The sequence below is a fragment of the Takifugu flavidus genome, chromosome 6 (assembly GCF_003711565.1).
Source record: "Takifugu flavidus isolate HTHZ2018 chromosome 6, ASM371156v2, whole genome shotgun sequence".
Classification (NCBI taxonomy): domain Eukaryota; kingdom Metazoa; phylum Chordata; class Actinopteri; order Tetraodontiformes; family Tetraodontidae; genus Takifugu; species Takifugu flavidus.
In genome coordinates this window covers 8,549,444-8,573,429 of record NC_079525.1, presented here as the reverse complement: position 1 = coordinate 8,573,429, position 23,986 = coordinate 8,549,444, and the positions used below count along the sequence as shown (strand labels likewise).

Below are 23,986 nucleotides of genomic sequence, written 5' to 3'. Positions count from 1 at the left end.
CCTGACCCGGTTTGAGGGTCTAAGGAGAGAGGCTGTCACACTAGTGCAGATTGTAAAGAGCCCCAAGGCAACAATGTTTTTGATTTTGGGCTCTAAATACAATAAACTTAACTTTAACTTATTTAGCTTGCAATCAACACAACACAAGTCTACAGATGGTTTTTTTTCCAGGAGTTGAACTAATAAATGCACATCAAATTATTCTAACCCCAACACTAATTATTTTTATGAATAACATGATCACAATAAGTCCTGTACATGTTTCTGTTCCTGGTGTTGTGACCGTGTGTGAAAGTTGTGCTGCACATGCGTAGGTCTCACCTTGAGTGTCTCAAACATGTGCAGACAGTGGTAAACTGGTGTGAGAAGCAGTCTGGGCAGCACATACTGAACAGCTTCTTTAAAACCTTCACAGATGGACTGCAAAGACAAAGACACAGATGTCATCGATGGCTCTGTTAATTGATGCAAATAGATGCCAAATCCTGCTTTCTGTTTTTAAATCATCCTATGCATTGCACCTTTGACAGATTTAGTGTTTTATATGTATGGTAATTATTTTGATCATTTTCATTACTAATAGTCAGTCAAGCTGATGCATTAAAGGGAATATTACTGACTGGTGTGATGATTGGAAACATGCGTTCATTACATGTTCACGTTCACAGTAGGAGGCACTGACAATGATCAATGACAACCATTTGGAATAGTTGGAATAGACCCTAACCCTGATTGCAATAGGCAGCATGTTAAATGCAGTCATGGTGTTAGAGGCTACTCCTCTAACATCTGAGGGGGAAAAATGAAGTAAAGCAACACAGAGAAAAAAGTGATAGTGTGCACGAACATGAACTTCTCTTACCAATTTGAGGTTGTAGCTCATTAAGAAAATGAAACAGTTGAATTTAACTTGACAGTCATCTTTTTTGAGCGCTAAACAGGCTATCATTCATTGACAGCTTAATTTAAAGTTTAAGATAATTGATGAATAAATTACATAACATGAATTAACAATTATTTAATTACCATCGTTTATAGATGTTTGTAAATCTTTACATTAACCTGTCCAAGTCATTAGTGAATCATTAATAAGTAATTCATTGGTGTACTATGAATTATTTATACCACGCTGCGACATTGCGAAGTAACTGAACTAACTTATAAACCTTAAGTTTATGGTTGCATTATGGCCATGTTAGTATATCCCATTAAAATGTACTTTTCAAAAGACAGTGAACATTCATTAGCATAAAACTTTGCATTTATTTACTTTTTTTACCTTCCACACAGTAATGGACTATATGCACGGTTACTTCCAGGTTTTCGACAGGCAAACTGGATAATTCAATTAAGATATGACTTTATTTACACATTGATGATCATCCGAGGGAAAAACGTGTAAATAAAAAAAAATTGCTGAAGAGATGCAATAACAGTCGGAGAGACAACAGTACATCCCTTTAACATACTGTATATTTAATCCATTTGAAAATATTGTAAGAATCTATATTCCTGAAAATTCACAAAATTGAAGAGGCCATCTATAAACAAGCCAAGGTTCACTGAAAGTTCAAAATGGTGCTTATATTTTTGCATTCTTTACCGACACTCCCTACATGTAGTGTAGTCAGTGTGTCAGTCAGTTTTCTAAGGTAGAAATTCTGTGGCTCCACCATTCCATGAGGGTAGTTTGGAGCAATCTGGCGTACTTACAGTGCAAACATTGACTATTATTAGCTTCTTTTTGCCACGGTCATTTAAAGTAAAACTACTTCAGTCAAGCAAAAACTTCTTCCAGCAGTGTATGCAAGCTATAATTGTACAAATTAGCTTGTAATGTGTTGGTTATACTGACAAATAGTGTCAGAGCAGGTTTACATGTTCATGGTTAGAGAGTTGCACAGGACAGCAGCAGAGAAATCTCTGGGTCCCTGGGTTCACTACTTGGTTCTGAGGGGAAGGGTGCGGTTAGGGTTAGGGTTGGAACAGGGCTATAACTGGGTTAGTGCAGCAGGGGTGTGGGTTAGGAGTTGGACGACAGAATTCCAAATGTCCTGAACTATCCTAAGGAGTTTTGATGGGAGACGACAGAGGAGGTTGGGTGTTAATAGCCAATGATTTTAGGTGGAAGATGGTGGTTTTGGTGATGTGGGAGGAAGTTCACTCATGAGTCAAGCTGATCTAATAAACAATAGGATTAGCACAGGGCTTGTTCAAACAAAATAAAAACAAATCTAGAAACACAACCATCACAACCAGTCTTGTTTTAAACCTATTTGCAATAGCAAATCTTACATTGTAATTGTTTTAAATCATTCGTTTTTTAACAAAGCACTCAACAGTTCGAATCAGCCTTCCTCTTTGAGCTGAACAGCACACTCCATCAGACACAGTCACTGAGGTCAAATAAAAAAGCTCTGTGGTCCCGAAATGGAGGCGAACCTCGAGTTTCCATCTAGTGTCTATATTGCAGATACTCTCCCATTCCAGTAAATAGTGGCCTTTCCACAGGAAGCGACATGCAGAAATGTGCAACTTCAATTATACAAAACAACTCAATCTAGGACATGGACTTCAACTTTTTTTTAATCATAATACACCATTTCATATTACAAAAGCTGCAAAAGTGAGGTTCCGAGGACTGATGGATGAAATTAAATTGATGAAGTGGAAATATTTCACGACACTACACATCCTTTCTACAAAGATACAAAGTGTTGAGTGTTTGAATTGCATGATATTGTGGGAGTAGTAGTAGTTCTTGTGTGGTTTTGTGAATGAGCTCAATGGTAGGGGGGCTTTACAATTATATCCACTGCACCTGTGGTCACTACAGACTAACGGCACTGCATGGGTTTATGTGCAAATTGGAGGTTACTCGGCTAAATTGGAGAAGCATCAACTGTTTACCAAGGGTTTAAAAGAGTTGTTAGTTGGAGCCCTATACAACGCTGATTGTGACTTATCATTTACTGGGATACAAATGATTCACAACACACCACTTTTTAATGATTTACTAATGACTTGTTGAGGATGTTTTCATGACTTACTAAAGATCACATAACCATGTATAGGAGAGCTGTCTACTTGTTTTATAAATGATTACTTTATCAGTCACTAAAGGCTTACATATGCGTCGTAAATGAAGAATAAGAGAAAGTTATTCTTTCCGTGGTTTTGTCATGCTTTTTAAATCAGAATCAGTCAGCAATATCATTAAATTATGATGAATGCTATTCAAAAAGGAACTCTGTAAATCACCAAAAAGTTTTTAATAAAATAGTCAAGATGAGACTGATGTGCAGATTTTCAACTTAAGTCTAACAGCTTTTTTAAAAAAATCTGTTTAACATATTACCAAATTGGGGTATTTTGTGTACAATTATTATTGTAACTAAACCTACCAGTAAAATAAGCAGAACTGGAACGGAAAGCAAAACTAAAAATTTTACGCATGACCACGTCCATTGTCATTAAAATGAAAAACTAAAGGCTAGAAAATATCAGCTCAAGTGAAAATGAAACAGAATATTGGGGTAATGGGAACTACCCACCATGAAAAGATAATGACAATGGTCAGGGGTTTACCTGGAGATGGACAGCAGAACTTGGTTTGGACACCTGACTCAGGAAGTGTTCATGAAAGTCAGAATGCAGGATGTCCTGTGCATAAGTCTCATAAGGGTCAAAGGCCAGCTCCTGTTAATCAATCAGATTATAACATCTAGTCCTGGATCTAATCACTCACTCACGCACACACTCTCACACACACTCTCACACTCACTCTCACACACACTCTCACACACACTCTCACACACACTCACACACACACTCACACACACACTCACACACACACTCACACACACTCACACACACACACACACACACACACACACACACACACACCTCAGCCAGATCCTCAAAGCAGCTTCCAACCAGAGGATGAGGACTGTCTTCATCTGTCATCTCCACAGAGTCCTCAATCAGACCCAACAGCTTAACAGTCACCTCGTGGATATCAGCAATCCGGCTGAAGATACTGTCCACGTCCTGATGCAAATATCAGTGGGTGATTAAAAAACCCATTCACACAGGTGATGAACTGAAGAGATGGGGCAGATGATCAAGCTGAAACATACGTGATGGGAGAAGAGCATTGGTCTGGAGGTGAACTGTTCTCTGAACACCAGAATAAGAAGATTTAGCTGCCTCAAGTAGATTTGTCCATCTGACATGAAGCTCCTCACAAGCTCATAGTAACTTTGCTCCTCATTGACTAATGGCTCTTCGTCAATCAGAGGGAAACCATTAATGACATCTTCATCTTGGTGGAACATGTCCATCAGAACCTAATAAAACAGCAAAGACAAATGAGGAAAGGCATCTTCCTTCAGCAGGCTGTTATGTATGGCTCTTGAACAAGCCTAGAATAGAAAATACTAACGATGAAACATTATTTGTGTTCCAACTCATCTAATCTGTCTTGTACACTAAGGTCATGTCAATATTTGTAAAAATGTTATTTGAATTCTCTGACAGCAAGATGATTTCTTTCCTTAATATTTACGTGTGTGCAAAATGCTTTGCAGAATAAAGGCTGTATCTTCATGTTAGTGTGTACCTTGTCAGCACACATGGCCACAGTGATGTCTTGCTGGGAAATCTCACAGTGCCTGATGTTCTTCACGTAGTTTCCTGCCAGCTTCAGGATGTCGGCTGAGATGTACTCCAAGACAGCAACCATGTAGAGTGACACCTGATGGTCAATCTTATAGCCCAGAATCTCCTGGCAGCAAACGGCATAATTGTTTTGAATGGAATAGACGAGTGTGAGCATGATAATAATGAACAAAATGTAATGACCTTCAGTAAAGGGTGGATCTTCTCTACAGGTAAAGCCAGTGGATTTCTCCTCTTCCTTTTCTCAATGGCAGCCTGAGCATCAGCAATTGCCCACTTATCTATTGGGTGAGGAAAATTCTTCTGCACTCGGTCCTGACAGGAAAACCAAAATCAAATGGGCTGACAATAGCAATGTCCCTAATCCCATCATGTAAATAATGGAAGTAGGGGTCGATTACATCATTTTCAAAGGAATGCAAAAGGGTGTAAAAAATCTGGTTCATCGATGTACTGTTACATGTTGCAAATACTGGATATTTACAGAAAGCGGAAAGTGAGCACATAGAAATATACAGTTGACTACTGCTAGTACAATCATTAAGGCATATTCAATGTCAATGATTAGGCACCGAGACTTCTAGAAGTGTAGAGTGGACATATCGTTCAGGCAACCTGAGTGGTAGTGAGCTGGTTGCCGCTGGCAGGCTAGGAACGCACATTGATAAGTTGGCAAGAGGGAATCAAATGGCCACCGTTGGAAAATATCTTAAAGTGGAGCACAAAGGCAGCTCTACAGCAACATGCAATGTCTGCAAGATGGGGATTTCTCACGGTAGGAAAAATGTGGCGATGGCTCAGTCTGTTAGGAACTAGGTTGAGAAGCAGAGGGTTGTTGGTTTGAGCCCCAGTTCAGATAAAACATGGATTATTGTTTATTTTAGAATTTCTATGAATGTGCATGTATTATATTATTTTTATTAGAGGTTTTTTTTTTTTATTATTATTTATGTGCTGCCTTTATAACATCACACTATTCAGGGGTGGATGGGTCTCGGTTTGAGCCCCAGTGCAGATAAAGCAAAAAAGGTGTTCTGGTAGTTGCCAGAACACCTTCAGAGTATTGCCGAGCTACCCTTGAGCAAGGTACAGAACCCACAAAATGCTTATATAAGGCCCTGCGATGAACTGGCGCCCCTTCCAGGGGTGGACCCTTTGTGTTCACCCTTTGTGTTCCCTCCCCGTGGCCCCAAAAGGGATAAAGCAGAAGAAGACAAGGTGAGAGAAAAAAACGCAGCTTCATCTCGACGAACATGGTCCGCCCCCTGAGAAACAAGCACAAATCCACTGCTGCAACTCAGGAAAAGAAGCCACGTTCGGTGATCACAGCCAAAGTAGCTGATTTGAGAGGTAAGAGGTACCTCGCGAGGGAGCTGCTGCCTCTTGGAATAGCAGCATGCAGACATTGTAGGTTGCTTACAATGTTTCCAGCGTTTCCAACTTTTCCACACAGCAGACATGTTGTGTGGAAAAGTTTGCTAGCCTGAGTGTTGCTCAATACCAGCCTGCTGGCTACCCAGCTCCAAATTTTGGGACCGTGTGTCCATTCTCTCCTGTCTAAAGACACACATTTATTCAGGAAATACATTCTGCAGTTTGCAGCCAGCTAGCAGACTAGCCAGCAGGAACCACTTGTAGAGTCATTTCAGCAGATAAGATTAAAACACAGACATAGCGCATGAATTGCAAATTTTCACTTTCAAATTGGATTTCAAAGTTCCGATCAGTGAATTACATCGTATCGGAACCTGATACAGGAATGGATCAGCCCATCCCTACGTGTTACCTCTACATCTTGTACAGTGCGAGGTTGTGCCTGGCACAACATGCTGAGCAACAACAGGATCAGCTCTTCAATGTACTGCAACGCCTCCTGCTGGGACACCAGCTTCGGATGCACCTGGTTCAGGACCTGCAAAACACACACACGCACACGCGCGCACACACACACACACACACACACACACACACACCACACACACACACACACACACAACACACACACACACACACACACACACACACACACACACACTCTTTCACTGATACGTGTATGAAGTGACTGATGGTATTCCATCCTCAAGCCACCCCCACATACAAATGTGCTCTTGAATCAACTTTATTTTATAATCATTTTCAACACTTGAACACATTTACTGATCATAGGGTTTTATGTAAATCAATGCAATGAAAAAAAAACTTACTGAATCCAGAGTGACCTAAAACTGACATAAATATTGAACTAGGAAAAAAGCACTGGAAGAGCGCAGACCTCCGACAATCGTATTTCCCCACATACACTTAGATGTGTAGTATAGTATAGCACAGTATGCTCAGTCTGCTTTCATTCTGATTTAACAGGGAAATTTTTTTTCACATAATGAATGCTGAGTTAAACAGGCTCATCATTGTTTTTCATGCTGCCTCAGCAGAGGAAACATAATTTTAACCTTTTAAATGCACAGGCTCCTTCACTTCTGCATCCACCAGAAAGGCAGTTGTGTGTAGAAGTGCAGAAGTGTGCAGCATGAAAGCTTCATAGTTGCATCTCAAACATATGGCTTTCATGTGCACATACAGGTGGGGCACCAGCTGCTCTTTGCCTTGAAGGCTTTTTCTCAGTGTATGCAGATGAGGAGTAAGATCAACTGAAAACACCAGATTGGCCAGCCATAAAGGGTCACTCAGCTTACGAAGAAGTAGTCCTTTTGTTTTCAAAAACTGTTCAATTTTCGATCTCAGTGAATAAAATTGCTGCAGCACAGTACATCCCCGTAATCAGCATCCACTTCAGATCAAAAAAACATTAAAATCTCCATGGTACAGCTGTCTAGCTCCAATTATGTTTAAAGTATTTAAAGTGTTCATCACTTTGCCCAGTTCAACAGTCTTCACACACAGTGTTTCTTGGTGAATTAAACAGGGCCTTTGATCAGCCTCACCTCCATTCTCTTTTACCTCTGCACACACCATCAATGCATTACTTTCTGCTCGCCTGCCAGAGCTGGAGCTCCATCACTTGTTACTCCCAAGAGCTTGTCCCATTTAAGCACCATCTTTTCAACTGTATTCAACACTTCAACTTCAAAAATACGTTTGTCCGTCGTGCTCATCATATCAAGCAGCTCGTATAGCTGCGTATAGCAAATATTATCAACTGCCTGCAAAAAAATTACCAGCTGCACAGTGCCTGCTATGTCTAACCCAGTGGTGGCCTAAAAATATCTGAATCACAGACTGAGACAGTCAAAATATCATTTTGTCCATGAATATGTATTAAATAATTCCAAATGGTCTGTCTGCTTCCTTTCATTGCTAGCCCCCTGGTTGCGCTGCTTCCAGACGTGTATTTTCATATTTAAGCATTTAACCAATCACATTTCAGCCACTATTTGTTGCCATGGTCAAAGAAATCTGCCTGGAGGCCTTCACAATCAGTTCTGCGGGCCCTGTAACATAAAAAAAAATGTCGATCAAACTGTTGCTTCAACCAATCAGATTTTGAGTTGGCGACACCAAGGCCTTCTAGCAGCCGTACGGAAACGTCAGCGTATTCACACGCTTTGATTGGATAGTCAGAGAGTGTACTAGCCAGAGCTAGCAAACTGCATCTGTAGTGAGCTGCACAAGCAAAGATATTGTTGTGTTGATTTAATAGCTGTTTTGTCAACCCACAATGGCTGAAGTAGGAGAAGAAATGGATTTGGTCGCAGATTTACTGTCAAAGCTGTTTTCAAGACGGACTTTTCAAGAAAAGCTGGACATTGTTAGGCAAGGTCGGGCAACTCCGAAGCTAGCAAGCCTGTCACAACCAGGAAAAGGATTTGTCTGCCACTTTCAGTCCACTAACTACAAGCGGTACTCCTGGCTCACAGGCTCCGAGGAACGCTGCAAATTGTATTGCTGGAAGTGCTTGTTATTTGCCACTGATCGACATGGTGTTTGGAGCCACACTGGATTTGTAAACTTGGCTTGCCTAACCAAGGCAGCAACGAGGCATCAAAGCACTGCCGGACACTTACAAGCAACGGTGCTTTCCAAAACTTTTGGGGAAACCAGAGTGGATCTACAGCTGAGCGAGCAAGTGCACAGGGAAACGGAGCTCCGCAATGAAAAGGTGAAGAATAATAGGGATATCTTAAAAAGACTGATAGACTGTGTTTACTGCTTCTGTTGAACGGACATTCTGAGCCCTAAAGCGAATTAAAACGTATGCCAGAAATACGACAGGGCAGGCTCGACTTTCAGCATTAGCTTCGATGGCGATAGAAAAGGACTTCTTGATGAAACTGAAACGCATGGATAATCTGCACAACAGAGTAATTGAAATCTTCTTGAGGAAAGAAAGGAGGATGGATTTCGTGTACAAATAATCAGGATTTTTGGTGAGTAAAATCAAAAATCCTGATTATTATACTAAAATGTTGCTATATTCCTAAATAATGTAGCGTGTTGGGGAGGGTCAGTGTGGGAATTTCCCAGCATGCTTTGTGGCAGTGTGTCTGTGGGTTCAGGTTGGTGTTAACCCTGTTTTTGTTCGTTGTAAATGTTATCTTTGGCAACTTTCAATGTTAGTGTTCTATTTATTGAGTTCTGGTTGTTGATGTATTTAATTACTGTTTTAATTACTGTTTGCACTTGCACACCATAAGCCAGGTTATGTGTGTGATTGAAGACCTCCCTCTGTTCATGTATCTTCAGTTCAGTGTTTAATAAAATGATGCTTTTCTGCAGTCAAACTGCATAATAAGCTGGCAGAAGACTGCGTCTCTCTAGCTTGCCACAATAATATTGCAATTTTATCAGGTTATTTATTATGCTTTTTTGTGTGTGTTGCAGCTGTACCTGCAGTGGAAGTTTTATAGCCATAAAATAGTTATTGGGAGTTGGATTGATTCAGACGGAGCACTACTGAAGGCCTAGGTGTGAGATGCACGGCCCGCCACTGCTCTAACCCTAACATCGCTTGTTTCAAGTTAGCCAATAAGTCTTCAATTCGCCACACAAATCCTTTACTTTTTCCGTGCACATTACGTATGTGGCTTTGATGAGGCAATGCTTTATGATTTCACCAAGCAAGAACAGTTTGCTGTGTTGGGCAAGCCGTTTGGTGACTTAGCTTGCCGTTTTGGCATTTTGCTGTATTGTTAGCACGAAGGAAAAACTTGTTGAGCTTGCAGGCTAGCTGCCATTTTCCTGACGTTCTGCATTCATTCAGGCTGGGTATACAACGTGTGGCTCTGATATTTAGTTCCATAGTGCCGACAAATATTGTACTCTTTCGTCACAGTGATAGCTTCATTGCAAATTAAACACACTATATGTTAAATTCTTTGAAGAAATACTAATTTTCCCATCGTATCTGAAATCCTCTGCAGTCATTTACTATTTTGCATTTTGTTCAGTTCTGCCATTTCTAGTGACCATTTAAGTTGTCTTTTTCTGAAATTTGTGTGACGAGTACAACTTAATTGAGGTCAAACTTCATGTGAGGTCTTTATTTATTTATTTATTTATTAGGTCTTAATGTGAGGTCTTTATTATAGCTTCAGAATGTGAAGATGACCTGCAGGCTGTAGTTTGGACACCTCTGGGATAGTATATACACATTCACACATATATTCTAAAACACACAGTATATACTACACTCATCCCTAGCGTCTGTACTAATATACTGTATATACTGTGTATGGTATAATGTATTGTGTAATGTTTAATAAACTGTGTAGCATATAATCCCATTATATATAGTATGCAGTTTATAATATACTATATACAGTATATGCTGTACATACTGTGTAGCATATAATACACTGCATATAATATGCTGTGTATCATATAATGCACTATAAATAATGTGCAGTGTATAAAATACCATATATACTTTGTTCTATATTATATATACATTGTCGTAATGTGCTGTATATATTGTGGAATCTATAACATACTGTATAGCATATGATATACTAGTTATATTCTGTGTAGTGTATAATATACTGTGTCGTATATACTGTTGTGTATAAAATACTGTGATCTATATTATACACTGTATATGTTGTGTATAAAATGTTGTCTACATTGTGTGCTTTATAATATACTGTGTTGTATATAATACACTGTATAATCGTGTAGTGTATAATATTCTGTGTATACGTATACTGTGCAGTACCCGTATATACCGTGTGCATGTACCTTTTCCAGTGATGGAACCAGCAGGCCTCTCCATTTCGGTGCGTTCTCCTCATTGAAGAAGTCGTACTGCAGCTGAGCCGCCTGCATGGCTGCTGCTGTCCGCTCAGACAGCACCAGTCTCCGGCTTACATATACACGGAGAGCCTCAGCCGTGCATTGTTAGTGGGTTCCTCCAGAACGGGTGCTCTCATGCTGATCATCTTCGGCTGCTACACCGGAGAGCTGTGTGCGGAAAGACGCTTCCCCTGCCGCCAGGTAGCTTTGGGGCTAGCTCCTGTTTCGTTCACCGGGATGACGACGCACTGACTTGTAACAGTCCATATTAAAGTATTAGAATGTTCATGGAAGTGATAGTCATTCTGGCTTGTCCACGAGCAGCCCGAATAATTGACGGTGTATGGGTTGATTTGATCAGTGGAATCGACCACAAGCTGCTAGTTACCGGCTGTTTCCGTATATGGATCCACAACAGGCTTCCCCAGATTATTGACGTGAAGCTCGAGTTCTTAACGAAGACAATCATTCGTCGGTGGGAGGCTGAAGTCAATTTCCCGGAGTCTGTATTAGGATCAGGGCCCGTTTGTTGTGACTACGGTCCGTACGATCGGCAAGGAGCATGCGCAAAGTTGATCAATTTTGACGTGAGGGGCCGGGCTCACATGTGCCTCAGACGTCATGAGCCTCTTGCTCCTCGATGTAAGCGGTCCTGCTACCTACTGGTCATGAGTGTAAAAGTCATCCATACGAATTATTGTGTCAAAAAGTATGTTGAAAATATAGAAATTTGGAATAAAATATGAGTAAGGTCTTGTCATACATCATTTATTCTTGATGAATCAAGTTTAGATCATCTGTAAGTTTTACCGTCAGTCTGGTCAAAGGAGATTGTTGTGAATAAATAGGGAAAAAAGTAGCAATACACTTAAACCAACTTTATGAACAATAGTCACATCTCATCTCTACCACTTTTCCCCTTTTATGGTCACAGGGAGGGTACACAAAGGGCGAAGGCAGAGCAATACATTTAATTTTAAAAACAAAAACAAGACTCATATGATTCACGATGACACGCCCCGCTTGGCAATCATTTGCTGCAGCTCATGCTACATTGCTTGGCCTATTTGTGCTGCAGGGAATTTGGTGCACTCAGTCGTCAACTTGTGACCGTTGTGATTGCAGGTCGTGTAATATCTTTCTTAATATTTTGATCCCTTCATTCCATCTATGTCGAGAAAAAAAAAAGAAAGTGGTTGAAAGAATAAGCACAATATGGATTCACATGTATACCGGAATGTGATGGGAGTCTAACTGCATCACTTGCAATGCCGTTGAGCAATTCTAGTCTAGCAAAACAAAAGAAACACTTCCTTAAGCTGCATCGAGATGGGGTATACAAGAACAGAACACTTGCTGAATTCAAGGTGAAGAGAGCCAGATTCGATGTAAATGCTACTCTGCCTGTTCTTGACAGTATATCCAGCAAACTGATACAGCATCGTACAAAGTTGCCTACCTGATCGCATGTTTTTGTGTGAAAATCATGTTTTGCTGGTTTAGTTCTTCGAACACAGTGATGGTTCATTTTGAGCACCAGTAAAACATACCTATGTCTTGAATTTGAAAAAAAAAAGTTTCATTTTTCAATAAAAAAGAGTTCAGTGAATGCGCATTTGAAACTGGTGGGGTTCAGTAGCTCCAACAAGGTGAAGAACCATTGCTTTAGAACCAGCCATAGTCAGACAACAACCCCAAAACACATGAGGAATGTCTGCAAATGCACTACAAGAGAACCAAAGAATCATTCTACAATTTCCTGAAAACAATGGATTGTAAAACAATCAGTTGAAAGAAAAAATTTGAATGAAGAGTAGAAGGAACAATTCAGCTTCATCTGAATCTGTGTAGATTCTCAATCATCCAGGTCATAGTTATCCAAGGTAATTTTCTGTGTCAACTGGACTGTTGGGCGATCGACAAACATCTGGAACCCATCTCCAGCCAATCACCCACAACTGCCGTCCATTTTATAAGCCTGGTCCATGTCTCATTCTTTGCCAATTTGTTGTTAACTCCCCAGTGGTACAGCCTGGTGCCTAAAAGTTTAATTCTAGTTCTTTTCATGGTTCCTGTTTCTTCCGCTAATCTGATTGGGCCGGATTCACGAAACGTTTTTACGAACAAATTTGTTCTTAAATCCCATTTACGAACATTTTAAAAAGATTGTGGCATTCACCAATTTCTTCTTATCCTGGATTTATGCGTAGGTAAGAACAAATCCTAAGAACACTCAGGAGTACTCTTGCGCACATTTCAGTGCCGACATGTTGGCATGGTTGTGTTTTCTTCTCTTGTGCAGTTCAATAAAATTCAATATTACAATGATAATTCTGTCATATTTATTTATTTATTTCCTATTTTTGGTGATTTACGGAGAATTTTAAAATTACGTAAATGTGCCAGTGACTTAACATTAATCAACCAAATTGGAAACCATGCCAAAACTGTCTTTTTATTTGATTTTATCTTGATTTATTTTATTAGGGGATCGAGGATATGCCCTGGCTCCCTGGTTGTTGACACCACTGACCAACCTTCAGACTCCACAGGAAATTTTATTCAATCAGATGCATGCACACAGTCGCTCCACCATTGAACGCACCATCGGCCTTTTAAAGGGGCGCTGGATGTGTTTGGACACAGAGCCACAACCCCATGAGGATTCAGATTCAGATCCTTTATTGTCCCACACGGGGAAATTTACAGTGCAACAACAGCAGCAAGAGCATTCAGAGAAAAATAAGATCAGAATCAGAAGCAGATTTATTGCCATTGTTCATGTAATACACAGTATTACACAAACTAGGAATTTGTCTTGGTGAAGAACAACTATTTGATAAAATCAAATAGTTGATGTTGATCTGCGTCCTGACGCAATGATGGGGCCAGACTGCAGGCACGCGGTTCACGTTCGAGCGCGATTAATTGCCCATTTGTTAATGAAATGCATTGTTGTCACAATTTCAGTCTAACAGTCTTGATTCACTTCAAAAAGAAAAAATAAGAGAGACCGGTTTCAGAGCACAGCTTTTACACGTTTATTTTTTTTACATTCTCGTTGATTTCTTTCAGCGTTTTGGCTATAGTCATCAGGGTTGAGGCAATTTTATCAAGCGTGTTAGCCATCCTTTCTTGATTGTTCAACACGGCGTCAGAAATCAGGCATGGAGAGGCAAGCTTTGGGCATTTTGCTGCTTTTTGCTCTGTCTACAGGTTCCTGCTGCAGTTCCTTTTATGGGCATTAGTGGGCGGTGACTTATGCTAATCGTATGTTAATTAGACTCACCTGGCACGCGCTCTCAATTTACGAACAGATGGCATTCGTCAATCTAAGAACACAGCTGCGAACAATTCTGAGGTTTACGAACGCGTTCTCTGAAAGTGGAGAAAAAGGGACCAGCACGGTGGCGATACGCGCAACGGGGCACGAGAAGTTGTTGTTCACTGTGGTTCTCGGCTGCCATGGAAAGGAACAGAGCGCTGGATGACGGAAGGCGAACACTCCTTGACAAAGACTATGAGGCAGCGGCGAGCAAGTAGCTGATGTTGGATCACAATACCTCACATGTGTCACTGCTAATCCGCATGTTCTTTGAATGAAGACTACAAGAAGAAAAATGCCAATTTCAAAATGTATTTAGCAAATAGAACCAATTCAAGATAAAAAAAATATTACAGAGCTCCGGGCCAGTTCATAACCCTACAATAACACAGTCAATTGCCAGGGCATGAAGTCAAGTCAATTGCCACGTGTTCATTAGCAACAGGTGGTACAATCCAGCATATTCACGTCAAGGAGTGCGTGTGCAGTCCCGACGTGGAACTTATTCTATCGGACTCCGTACATACTATTTGCCACAGGAGTTTACTAATGTCATCACCATCACTGTTTATATTCCTCTGACCCGTAAAGCGAACACGGCCTGTGACGTTATTCACTCTGTCACAGCTGACCTGCAGACTAAACATCCTGGAGCCTTTATCCTCATCACAGGTGACTTCAGTCATGCCTCACTCTCCTCCACTCTCCCTACATTCCATCAGTATGTCCAGTGCAGCACGAGAGACAGTAAGACTTTGGATTTACTGTATGCTAATGTCACCAGTGCATACACCTCCACTGCACTCCCTCCACTAGACAAGTCTGACCATAATCTCGTGCTGCTCTCCCCATCATACACACCTGTGGTTCAGCAGCAATCGGTCACTGTGAGGACTGTTATGAAATGGTCAGATGGTGCCATGGACTGTCTGCGGGATGCCCTGGAGACCACCAACTGGTCTGCTCTCTGTGAACCACATGGAGAGGACCTAGATGGACTGACAGACTGTGTTTCTGACTACATCAAGTTCTGCACTGAGAACTCTGTCCCCACCAAGAAGGTACGCTGTTACCCAAACAAACCATGGGTGACAAGTGACCTGAAGGCCCTTTTGAACAAGAAGAAGAGGGCCTTCACTGCTGGAGACCTGGCTGAGCTCAGGAGAGTACAGAAGGAACTGAAACGCAGTCTGAAGGAGAGCAAGGACGCCTATAGGAAGAAGCTGGAGGAGAGACTGGAGAGGAACCAGACCAGGGATGTTTGGAGTGGGATGAGGAGAATCACTGGCTTCCAGAAGAAAGGAATATGCTCAGCTGATGGGAATGTGGACCAAGCTAATGAGCTGAACCAGTTTTTCAACAGGTTTGATTCTAGCTCCCCCTCCCCAGTGGTCCCAATATTCCTCTGGATAACAATGGGTCCTCTTCACACCTCCCAGAGCCCCTAACGCCTCTGCCAACTTTTTCCCCCTCCCCCCTGCTGACACCTTACATAGATTCCAACATGCCCCCCTCCCCCCCACAGGACTATCCTTCACGTCTAGCCAGGTGAGGAGAGAGCTAGAGAGGCTCAACCAGAGAAAGGCTGCCGGACCGGACGGCATCAGCCCACGAGTGCTGAAGAACTTCTTCCCGCAGATGAACTTATCAAGACCACCATGCTGTCCCGTTTTACGATGTATGTTTAACACCTTCAGTCTGACTGGCTCCCGCGATTACGTCTAACCAACAACCATGTCAAGGAAGGGTCACTGATCTTTTTTACACTTGCTAATGATTCTACCATTCCTAACTTCTAAAGTACTTCTAACAGAAGTCAGAAACATATGGTACAACACATGGTAACAACATGAACACAATTCTCTTCAAGTATCTGGCAGAACTTGGCTTTCTTGTCAAAAAATCAAAACTCTATCTTGTCCGCACCAGAGTTCAATTCCTCGGGGCCATTCTTTCAGAACGAGGCTGTGAGATGACCACCTCTCAAAGACACAGCATCCTCACTCACGAACAGCCTCAAACAGTCAAACAAATGCAGTCCTTCTTGGGCCTTATAAACTTCAGCAGACATTTCATCCCAGATTACGCCATGCATACTGCCTCCCTCAGGGGCATTATGAAAATGGCAGGCCTCTCCAACTCCAGAGCGCCCCTGGAATGGACTGAACAAGCATTTTATGACTTTGAACACATTAATTTTATTCAGGCCAATGCGGCCACTCTGGCCAAACCACACTACTCAACCCCCTTCAGATTAGATGTTTCCATTGCTGATGACAGCCAAATGGCTAATGCCTGTCTCTATCAGCAACGACAGGGGGAGAGACATGTATTGGGCTACTACAGCATTATTTTGGATCCCATTGAACAGAAAGCCCCACCATGCACAAGATTTATAGCAGCCCTAGCAAAGCTAGTCCAGAAAACTGAGATGGTTGTTCAAAAACACCAGCTCTTTATTAACACTGACCATGCAGTCTCCTCATTCATAGAATCATTGGCATTCTCCATCACACCCGGACGACAAAACCCAGTCATCAAAGTCCTAACACATGGCAACAAACATGAAAATGAAGCCCACACATGACTGCTGTCAGGAAACAGTCGGAGTGTCAAAAGCAAGACCAGACGTCCAAGCTAGCCCCCTCCCTGAGTCATGCGACCCAGTTAACCTGTACATAGATGGAAGCTGCCACAGGACAGACACAGGCCTGAAGGCCGGATTTGCAGTGGTGAGCTGCCAAAATGGAGAATTTGTGATAGAGGGCAATGGCCCAGTAGAGCCACTGTCTGCCCAAAGAGCAGAGCTGAAAGCTCTACATCAGTGGCCTCAAATTCAATTTTCCTGGGGGCTGCTGGAGGCAGAGTCTGGGAGAGGCTGGGCCGCATCAGGGTTTCCAAAAGAAAAGCTCTGATAAAAACATTCCAATGTTCGCAAATATCTTTATTTTATTTTTTTTAAAACACAAAATAAGATGATGAATAAATAATAATAATAATAATAATAGAAAAAATAGAAATTGTTTGTGCTCATCACCCACCTTTCTCTTCACTGCAGGCTTTGAAAAAGACATGTTTGGGACTGTGTAATCTATATAATTTCACTTGGTGCCACTGAAGTTTCTGTTTCAGTGTTTAGCCGACACACCCCCACACACACACTCACACACACACCACGGGTGTAGGTTTATATAGGGATGGTCGTAGGGACATATCACAATCAATGTTTAGGGAATACAAAATACTCCCTACCAATATTTACCATTTTCTTTTAATATAGTGAAAATCTACATTTAGTAATATAAATATTTCAATATACTACGCATGTGGTAGCATTAATAAAAACAATTTTAAATTACTTCACGTTTTGTTTATGAGAGGTTCCGACTCCGAGATGTATTCGGAGCTATGATAACCCGCCATTGCGTCGCTATTTCATTGGCTGTGAAAGAGTGATGGACATTTAGTGCTGCTGCCAGTCAAGTAGCCTCACCCACGCGAAAGCGATCCAACATAGTCCCTACCAACACACACATGCATCAACACTAAAATGTGACAGTTGGAGAAGTAGCTGATTTGTAAAAATTGCTGTGAAGCAACTTCTATACAAGATAAAGTTCCGTGTTTAGAAAAAGGGGCAGAGCTCTGCACCTCCTCTCTACATGCAAAGCATCTTCTCTCCACCTCTCTTCGGCCAACTCAAAGACAATTGCGCGGGTGAGCATCAGATGTGGCATATATCAAGGAGATGCTTTGTCCCCCCTGCTGTTCTGCATAGGCCTAAACCCCCTCAGCCAGATCATCACCAAGAGTGGCTATGGGTACCAGTTCCGAAGTGGAACAACCGTCAGCCACCTCCTCTACATGGATGACATCAAGCTGTATGCCGAGAACGAGCGTGACATCGAGTCTCTGATTCACCTCACTAGGATCTACAGGATATCGGGATGTCATTCGGGCTAGACAAATGTGGGTGGATGGTATCTAGAAGAGGAAAGGTGATCACAACTGATGGGGTTGACCCACCTGAAGGGAACATCACAGATGTGCAGGACAGTTACAAATACCTGGGGATCCCTCAGGCAAATGCTAACCATGAGGAGGCAGCTAGGAGTTCAGCCACAGCTAAATACCTACAGAGGTTAAGGCAGGTCCTGAAAAGTCAGCTGAATGGTAAGCATAAGATCCAGGCCATAGACACCTACGCCCTGCCAGTAATCAGGTATCCTGCTGGTATAGTACCCTGGCCACTGGAAGGAAGGACAAGGAATCTCCTTACCAGTGCCTGACAAAGGCTGGACTGAAAGACAGCACAGAGGCACTACTCATGGCTGCACAAGAACAGGCCCTGAGCACCAGAGCAATAGAGGCCAGGGTCTACCATACCAGACAAGACCCCAGGTGCAGACTGTGTGGAGATGCCCCTGAGACAGCAGGGTACATCACAGCAGGGTGCAAGATGCTAGCAGGCAAGGCACACATGGAGCAGCATAACCAGGTGGCTGGCATAGTGTATAGGAACATCTGCACTGAGTATGGACTGGAGGTCCCAGGGTCCAGGTGGGAAACACCCCCGAAAGAAGGAGAACAAGCTGGAGGTGCTGGAGAACAAGCAGGCCAGGATCCTGTGGGACTTCCAGATCCAGACTGACAAGATGGTGGTGGCCAACCAGCCTGACATAGTGGTGGTGGATAAACACCAGAAGACAGTGGTGGTGATAGATGTAGCAATCCCAAGTGATAGCAACATCAGGAAGAAGGAACACAAGAAGCTGGAGAAGTACCAAGGGCTGAAGGAGGAAATGGAGAGAATGTGGGGCATGAAGGCAACAATGGTCCCAGTAGTGACTGGGACACTAGGGGCAGTAACACCCAAGCTGAGTAGTTGGCTCCAACAGATACCAGGAACCACATCAGAGATCTCTGTACAGAAGAGCGCAGTCCTAGGAACAGCTAAGATCCTCACCAGCTCCATTATTTCAGCTTCACTTCTTTGTGAGTATTGCGTCACTTCCTGTCTCTTCTATCGTTCGTTGGTTGCATTGTGCACGGGGTGCCGTATTCACTTAATATTGAACACTTGGTGTGTTGTATTCACTTAATATTGAACACTTGGTGTGTTGTATTCACTTTAATTAAAATTTTGAACACTTGAGACATTCTAGTCACCTGATATCAACAGTAAGAAACAACCCATATTAAACAAATACAGGGCTTCGCCGATCACTAGCGTTAGCATGGCCTCACCGTCTGTTTCACCCGGTGTCTTTGTCTGTTCAGAGTGTGAAATGTTTAGTTACTCCTCTGCCTCCCTTAGTGAAGGGAATAGGTGCAAGAAGTGTAGTTTATTTATGGCTATGGAGGCGAGACTTAGCGAGCTTGAGACGCGGTTCCGCAGCTTGGAGTTAGCTGGAGTTGCGTCATGTAGCCAGGGTAAGCTAGCTGCTGCGGAGCCGCCTAGCGTAGCTTCAGCTAGCGGTCCCCCGGCAGCAGCCGAGCAGCCGGCTAGCCAGGGCGGCTGGGTGACGGTTCGCAGGAAGCGTAGCCCAAAACAAAGGCCCACGGTGCACCACCAACCGCTTCCCGTGGCTAACCGCTTTTCCCCACTCGGCGACACACCCGCCGAGAAACCGACCCTGGTAATTGGCGACTCTGTTTTGCGCTACGTGAAGCCGACTCCAGCGACCATAGTTAAGTGCATTCCGGGGGCCAGAGCGGGCGACATAGAAGCAAATTTCTGGCTGCTGGCGAGACGTAATCGTAAATTTGGTAAAGTTATTATTCACGTCGGAGCCAACGACACCCGGCTTCGTCAGTCGGAGGTCACTAAAATTAACTTGAAGTCGGTGTGTAACTACGCAAAAACGATGTCGGACTCCGTAGCATTCTCTGGTCCCCTCCCCAATCTGGCCAGCGATGAGATGTTTAGCCGCATGTCATCGCTTCGTCGCTGGCTGTCACGGTGGTGCCCCGATAACCAGGTGGCCTTTATAGACAATTGGAGCGCCTTCTGGGGAAAACCTGGTCTGATTAGGAGAGACGGTGTCCATCCCACTCGAGATGGCGCTTCTCTCATTTCTAGTAATCTGGCTAATTTTATTAGACCCAAAGTGACCTGACAATCCAGGGTCCAGACCAGGACGCAGAGTTGTGGTCTTACACACCTCTCTGCTGCTTCCTTAGAACCCTCATCCACCAACAATAACATATTTAACACTATAGAGGTAGTCTCTGTTCCACGGTTAAAAGTTCACCAAGCACAGAGCAGAGCGGTCAATCACCAAAATCTTATTAAAATTAATACTGAAGCACAAGTTGGAGAAACTAATATCACAATTAAGTGTGGACTGTTAAATATTAGATCTCTTTTGTGTAAATCCCTGTTAGTGCACGACCTGATAGCGGATCATCACATTGATTTATTTTGTCTTACTGAGACCTGGCTTCAGGAGGAGGAGTATGTTAGCTTAAATGAATCTACTCCTCCTACCCATCTTAATTATCATATTCCACGTGTTACTGGTCGAGGAGGGGGAGTGGCAGCAATCTATCACTCCAAGTTATTAATTAATCCCAGACCAAAACACAGCTTCAGTTCATTTGAAAGCCTGACTCTTGGCATCACTCATCTGAACTGGAGGACAGAAAAGCCACTTCTGTTTGTAGTAGTATATCGGCCCCCTGCTGGGCCACATTCAGAGTTCCTGTCTGAGTTCTCTGATTTCTTATCTGACTTGGTCCTTAGAACGGAAAAAGTCATTATCATTGGAGACTTTAACATCCATATGGACGTTATAAACGACAGCTTTAGAAATGGCTTCATTTCATTACTTGAGTCAGTTGGTTTCCTCCAGCAGATAAACCAACCAACTCACAGCTTTAACCACACCCTAGATCTAGTCCTGACTTATGGTGTTGAGGTAGAACATGTGTCAGTGTTCCCTCGGAACCCAGTCCTGTCAGACCACTCTTTGATCACTTTTACATTTATGATTAAGGATTCTTCTATGCTCAGAACAAAGTCTTACTATAGCAGATGTCTTTCAGATAATGCTGTAGCTAAGTTTAAGGAAGTGATCCCTGTGCTGATCCCAGGACCACCGTGTGTTTCCCCAGGGATCAATCATTATAATCTGAGCCCTGCTGAGGTTGACTCTATTGCTGAAGGTGCAGCAACCTCACTGAGAATCACGCTTGATTCTGTTGCCCCCCTGAAAAAGAAAATAGTAAATCAGAGGAGGTGTGCCCCCTGGTATAATTCACATATCAGGACCCTCAAGCAGAAAGTGCGAAGACTGGAAAGGAAGTGGCATTCTTGTAAGATAGACAGCTACCATGTAGCCTGGAAAGACTGTCTATTAGTTTACAAAAAGGCCCTTCGCAAGGCTAGAACAGCTTATTTTTCTTCTTTGATTGAGGAAAATAAGAACAACCCCAGGTTTCTCTTCAGCACTGTGGCCAAATTAACCAAGAGTCACAGTGTTTTAGATCCACGTATCCCTTCTTCCCTTAGTGGTGAAGACTTCATGAGCTTCTTCACTGATAAAGTTCTAGCTATCAGAGAGAAAGCTAACCAGGCCATCCCTACAACTGGACCATCACCAGATGTGCCGACTGTGGGAACATGCAGGGTCTCCAACGAGCCCTTAAGCTCCTTCAGCCCTATATATTTTTCTGAGGCGTCATCGCTAATTCAGAAATCCAAGACCACTACGTGTCTTTTAGATCCCATCCCAACACACCTGTTGAAGGATGTTCTACCACTGATAGGCAGTTCTATCCTGGACCAGATCAATGGTTCTTTAGTGTCAGGTTATGTACCCCGGTCCTACAAGGTGGCAGTGATTAAGCCGTTGCTTAAAAAACCATCACTGGATCCTGATGTCTTGGGAATTATAGGCCAATATCCAACCTTCCTTTTATCTCTAAAGTTCTAGAGAAGGTGGTGGTGACTCAGTTACTGGAGCACCTGCAGAGGAACAGCCTGTTTGAGATGTTTCAGTCAGGCTTTAGAGCTCACCACAGCACAGAAACAGCACTTCTTAAAGTCACTAATGATCTTCTCATAGCTTCCGATCATGGACTGGTCTCTATGCTGGTTCTGCTGGACCTCAGTGCTGCTTTTGATACAGTTGATCACAGCATCCTGTTACAGAGACTGGAACATGTGATTGGGATTAAAGGGACAGCACTAGACTGGTTTAGATCATACTTATCTGATAGATACCAGTTTGCCCATGTCCACGGCGTTCCCTCCTCATACAGTAGGGTTAGCCATGGAGTTCCTCAAGGTTCCGTACTCGGACCAATCCTCTTCACATTGTACATGTGAAGGGAACATTAGGGAACATTATTCGGCAGCATGGGATAAATTTTCATTGTTATGCTGATGACACTCAGCTCTATTTATCCATGAAACCCGAGGAGACAGAGAAGTTAGTGAAGCTCCAGACCTGTCTTAAAGACATAAAGTCCTGGATGTCTTCAAATTTCCTCCTCCTTAACCCAGGAAAAACTGAGGTCATGGTGTTTGGTCCTGAACCTCTCAGGGATAGATTAGATCACATGATCACTCTAGATGGTATCTCATTAACATCTAGTCTCTCTGTGAGGAATCTAGGAGTACCTTTTGATCAAAATCTCTCCTTCAACTCACACATTAAATTAGTCTCTAGAAGTGCCTTTTTTCACTTGAGGAACATCTCAAAGATCAGGAAGCTACTGATGCAGCCTGATGCTGAAAAGTTAGTCCATGCATTTGTTACTTCCAGGCTGGACTACTGTAACTCCTTATTATCAGGGTGTCCAAACAACTCTTTAAGAAGCCTCCAGTTGATCCAAAATGCTGCAGCCAGAGTTCTGACAGGTATTGACAAAAGAGATCACATAAGTCCTGTAATGGCGTCGCTTCATTGGCTGCCCGTTAAATTTAGAATAACTTTTAAAACCCTTCTTCTGACCTACAAGGTCCTCAGAGGCCTAGCTCCATCCTACCTGGAGGAGCTAGTGATACCCTATCAGCCCAATAGACCGCTCCGCTCTCAGAATGCTGGTCTACTTGTGGTTCCCAGAGTTTCTAGGAGTAGAATGGGGGGCCGAGCATTTAGCTACCAGGCCCCCCTGCTTTGGAACCAGCTCCCTGTCCAGGTACGGGAGGCTGACTCCATCGCTACTTTTAAGATCAGACTCAAAACCTACCTCTTTGAAAAAGCTTACTGTTACTAATTCAGTAGTTCCAGTTACTATCATAGACAGACAAATTATCATACTTAGGGGGTCGTCTAATCATTAGGTCACATTCTAGCTATGCTGTTATAGGCCAAGGCTGCCGGGGTCCGGAAACATGATCACCTGACAGGCCTCTGTCACTCCACTGGGTCATGGTTTCCTCTCCTTTCCTCTCCTTTCCTCTCCTCATCAAGCAGACTAGTTATGCTGATTCTTGTGTAGTTTTTCTGCTTCTCCCCCCCCCCCCCCCCCCCCCCCCCCCCTATCTATTTGCAGGTATCACTGCCATCGGAGCTGCATAATGACCGCCGGCCCCGTTGAAGTGATTGTGCATATTTTTTGTGTGTGTTTCTGTGCTCTGTGCCTCTCCTCTCCTCTCTCTCCTCTCCTCTCCTCCTCTCCTCTCCTCTCCTCTCCTCTCCTCTCTCTCCTCCTTCTCCTTTCCTCTCCTCTCCTCTCTTTCCTCTCCTCTTTCCCCTCCTCCTCCTTCTCCTCTCCTCTACCTCC

General features: G+C 43.0%; 2 protein-coding genes across 5 annotated transcripts in view; one reads left to right on the top strand and one right to left on the bottom strand.

Moving 5' to 3' along the window:
- LOC130527393 (son of sevenless homolog 1-like) overlaps positions 1-11,506 on the bottom strand; it is a 33,566-nt gene extending 22,060 nt beyond the window's left edge. The window contains exons 1-8 of one of the 4 annotated variants that reach the window (XR_008951023.1): positions 10,873-11,505; positions 6,467-6,592; positions 4,864-4,995; positions 4,622-4,786; positions 4,140-4,349; positions 3,907-4,050; positions 3,589-3,699; positions 322-420 (exon numbers count right to left, since the gene is read on the bottom strand). Coding sequence is in view for 3 of the 4 variants with exons in the window: in XM_057035830.1 (XP_056891810.1) it covers positions 322-420; positions 3,589-3,699; positions 3,907-4,050; positions 4,140-4,349; positions 4,622-4,786; positions 4,864-4,995; positions 6,467-6,592; positions 10,873-10,959 (1,074 nt within the window). In the remaining variant the exon portion in view is untranslated. Of the gene's footprint in view, positions 1-321; positions 421-3,588; positions 3,700-3,906; positions 4,051-4,139; positions 4,350-4,621; positions 4,787-4,863; positions 4,996-6,466; positions 6,593-10,872 lie in introns of all 4 variants that reach the window. The other 3 variants (XM_057035830.1, XM_057035828.1, XM_057035829.1) reach the window with 3 other exon arrangements.
- Positions 11,507-19,257: 7,751 nt separating this feature from the next.
- Positions 19,258-22,155, top strand: LOC130527495 (uncharacterized; the record flags this gene model as incomplete). Its single annotated transcript, XM_057036090.1, has 1 exon — positions 19,258-22,155. A coding segment is annotated over exon 1 (1,119 nt), but the record flags the coding sequence as incomplete, so codon positions are not given.
- Positions 22,156-23,986: the final 1,831 nt, after the last annotated feature.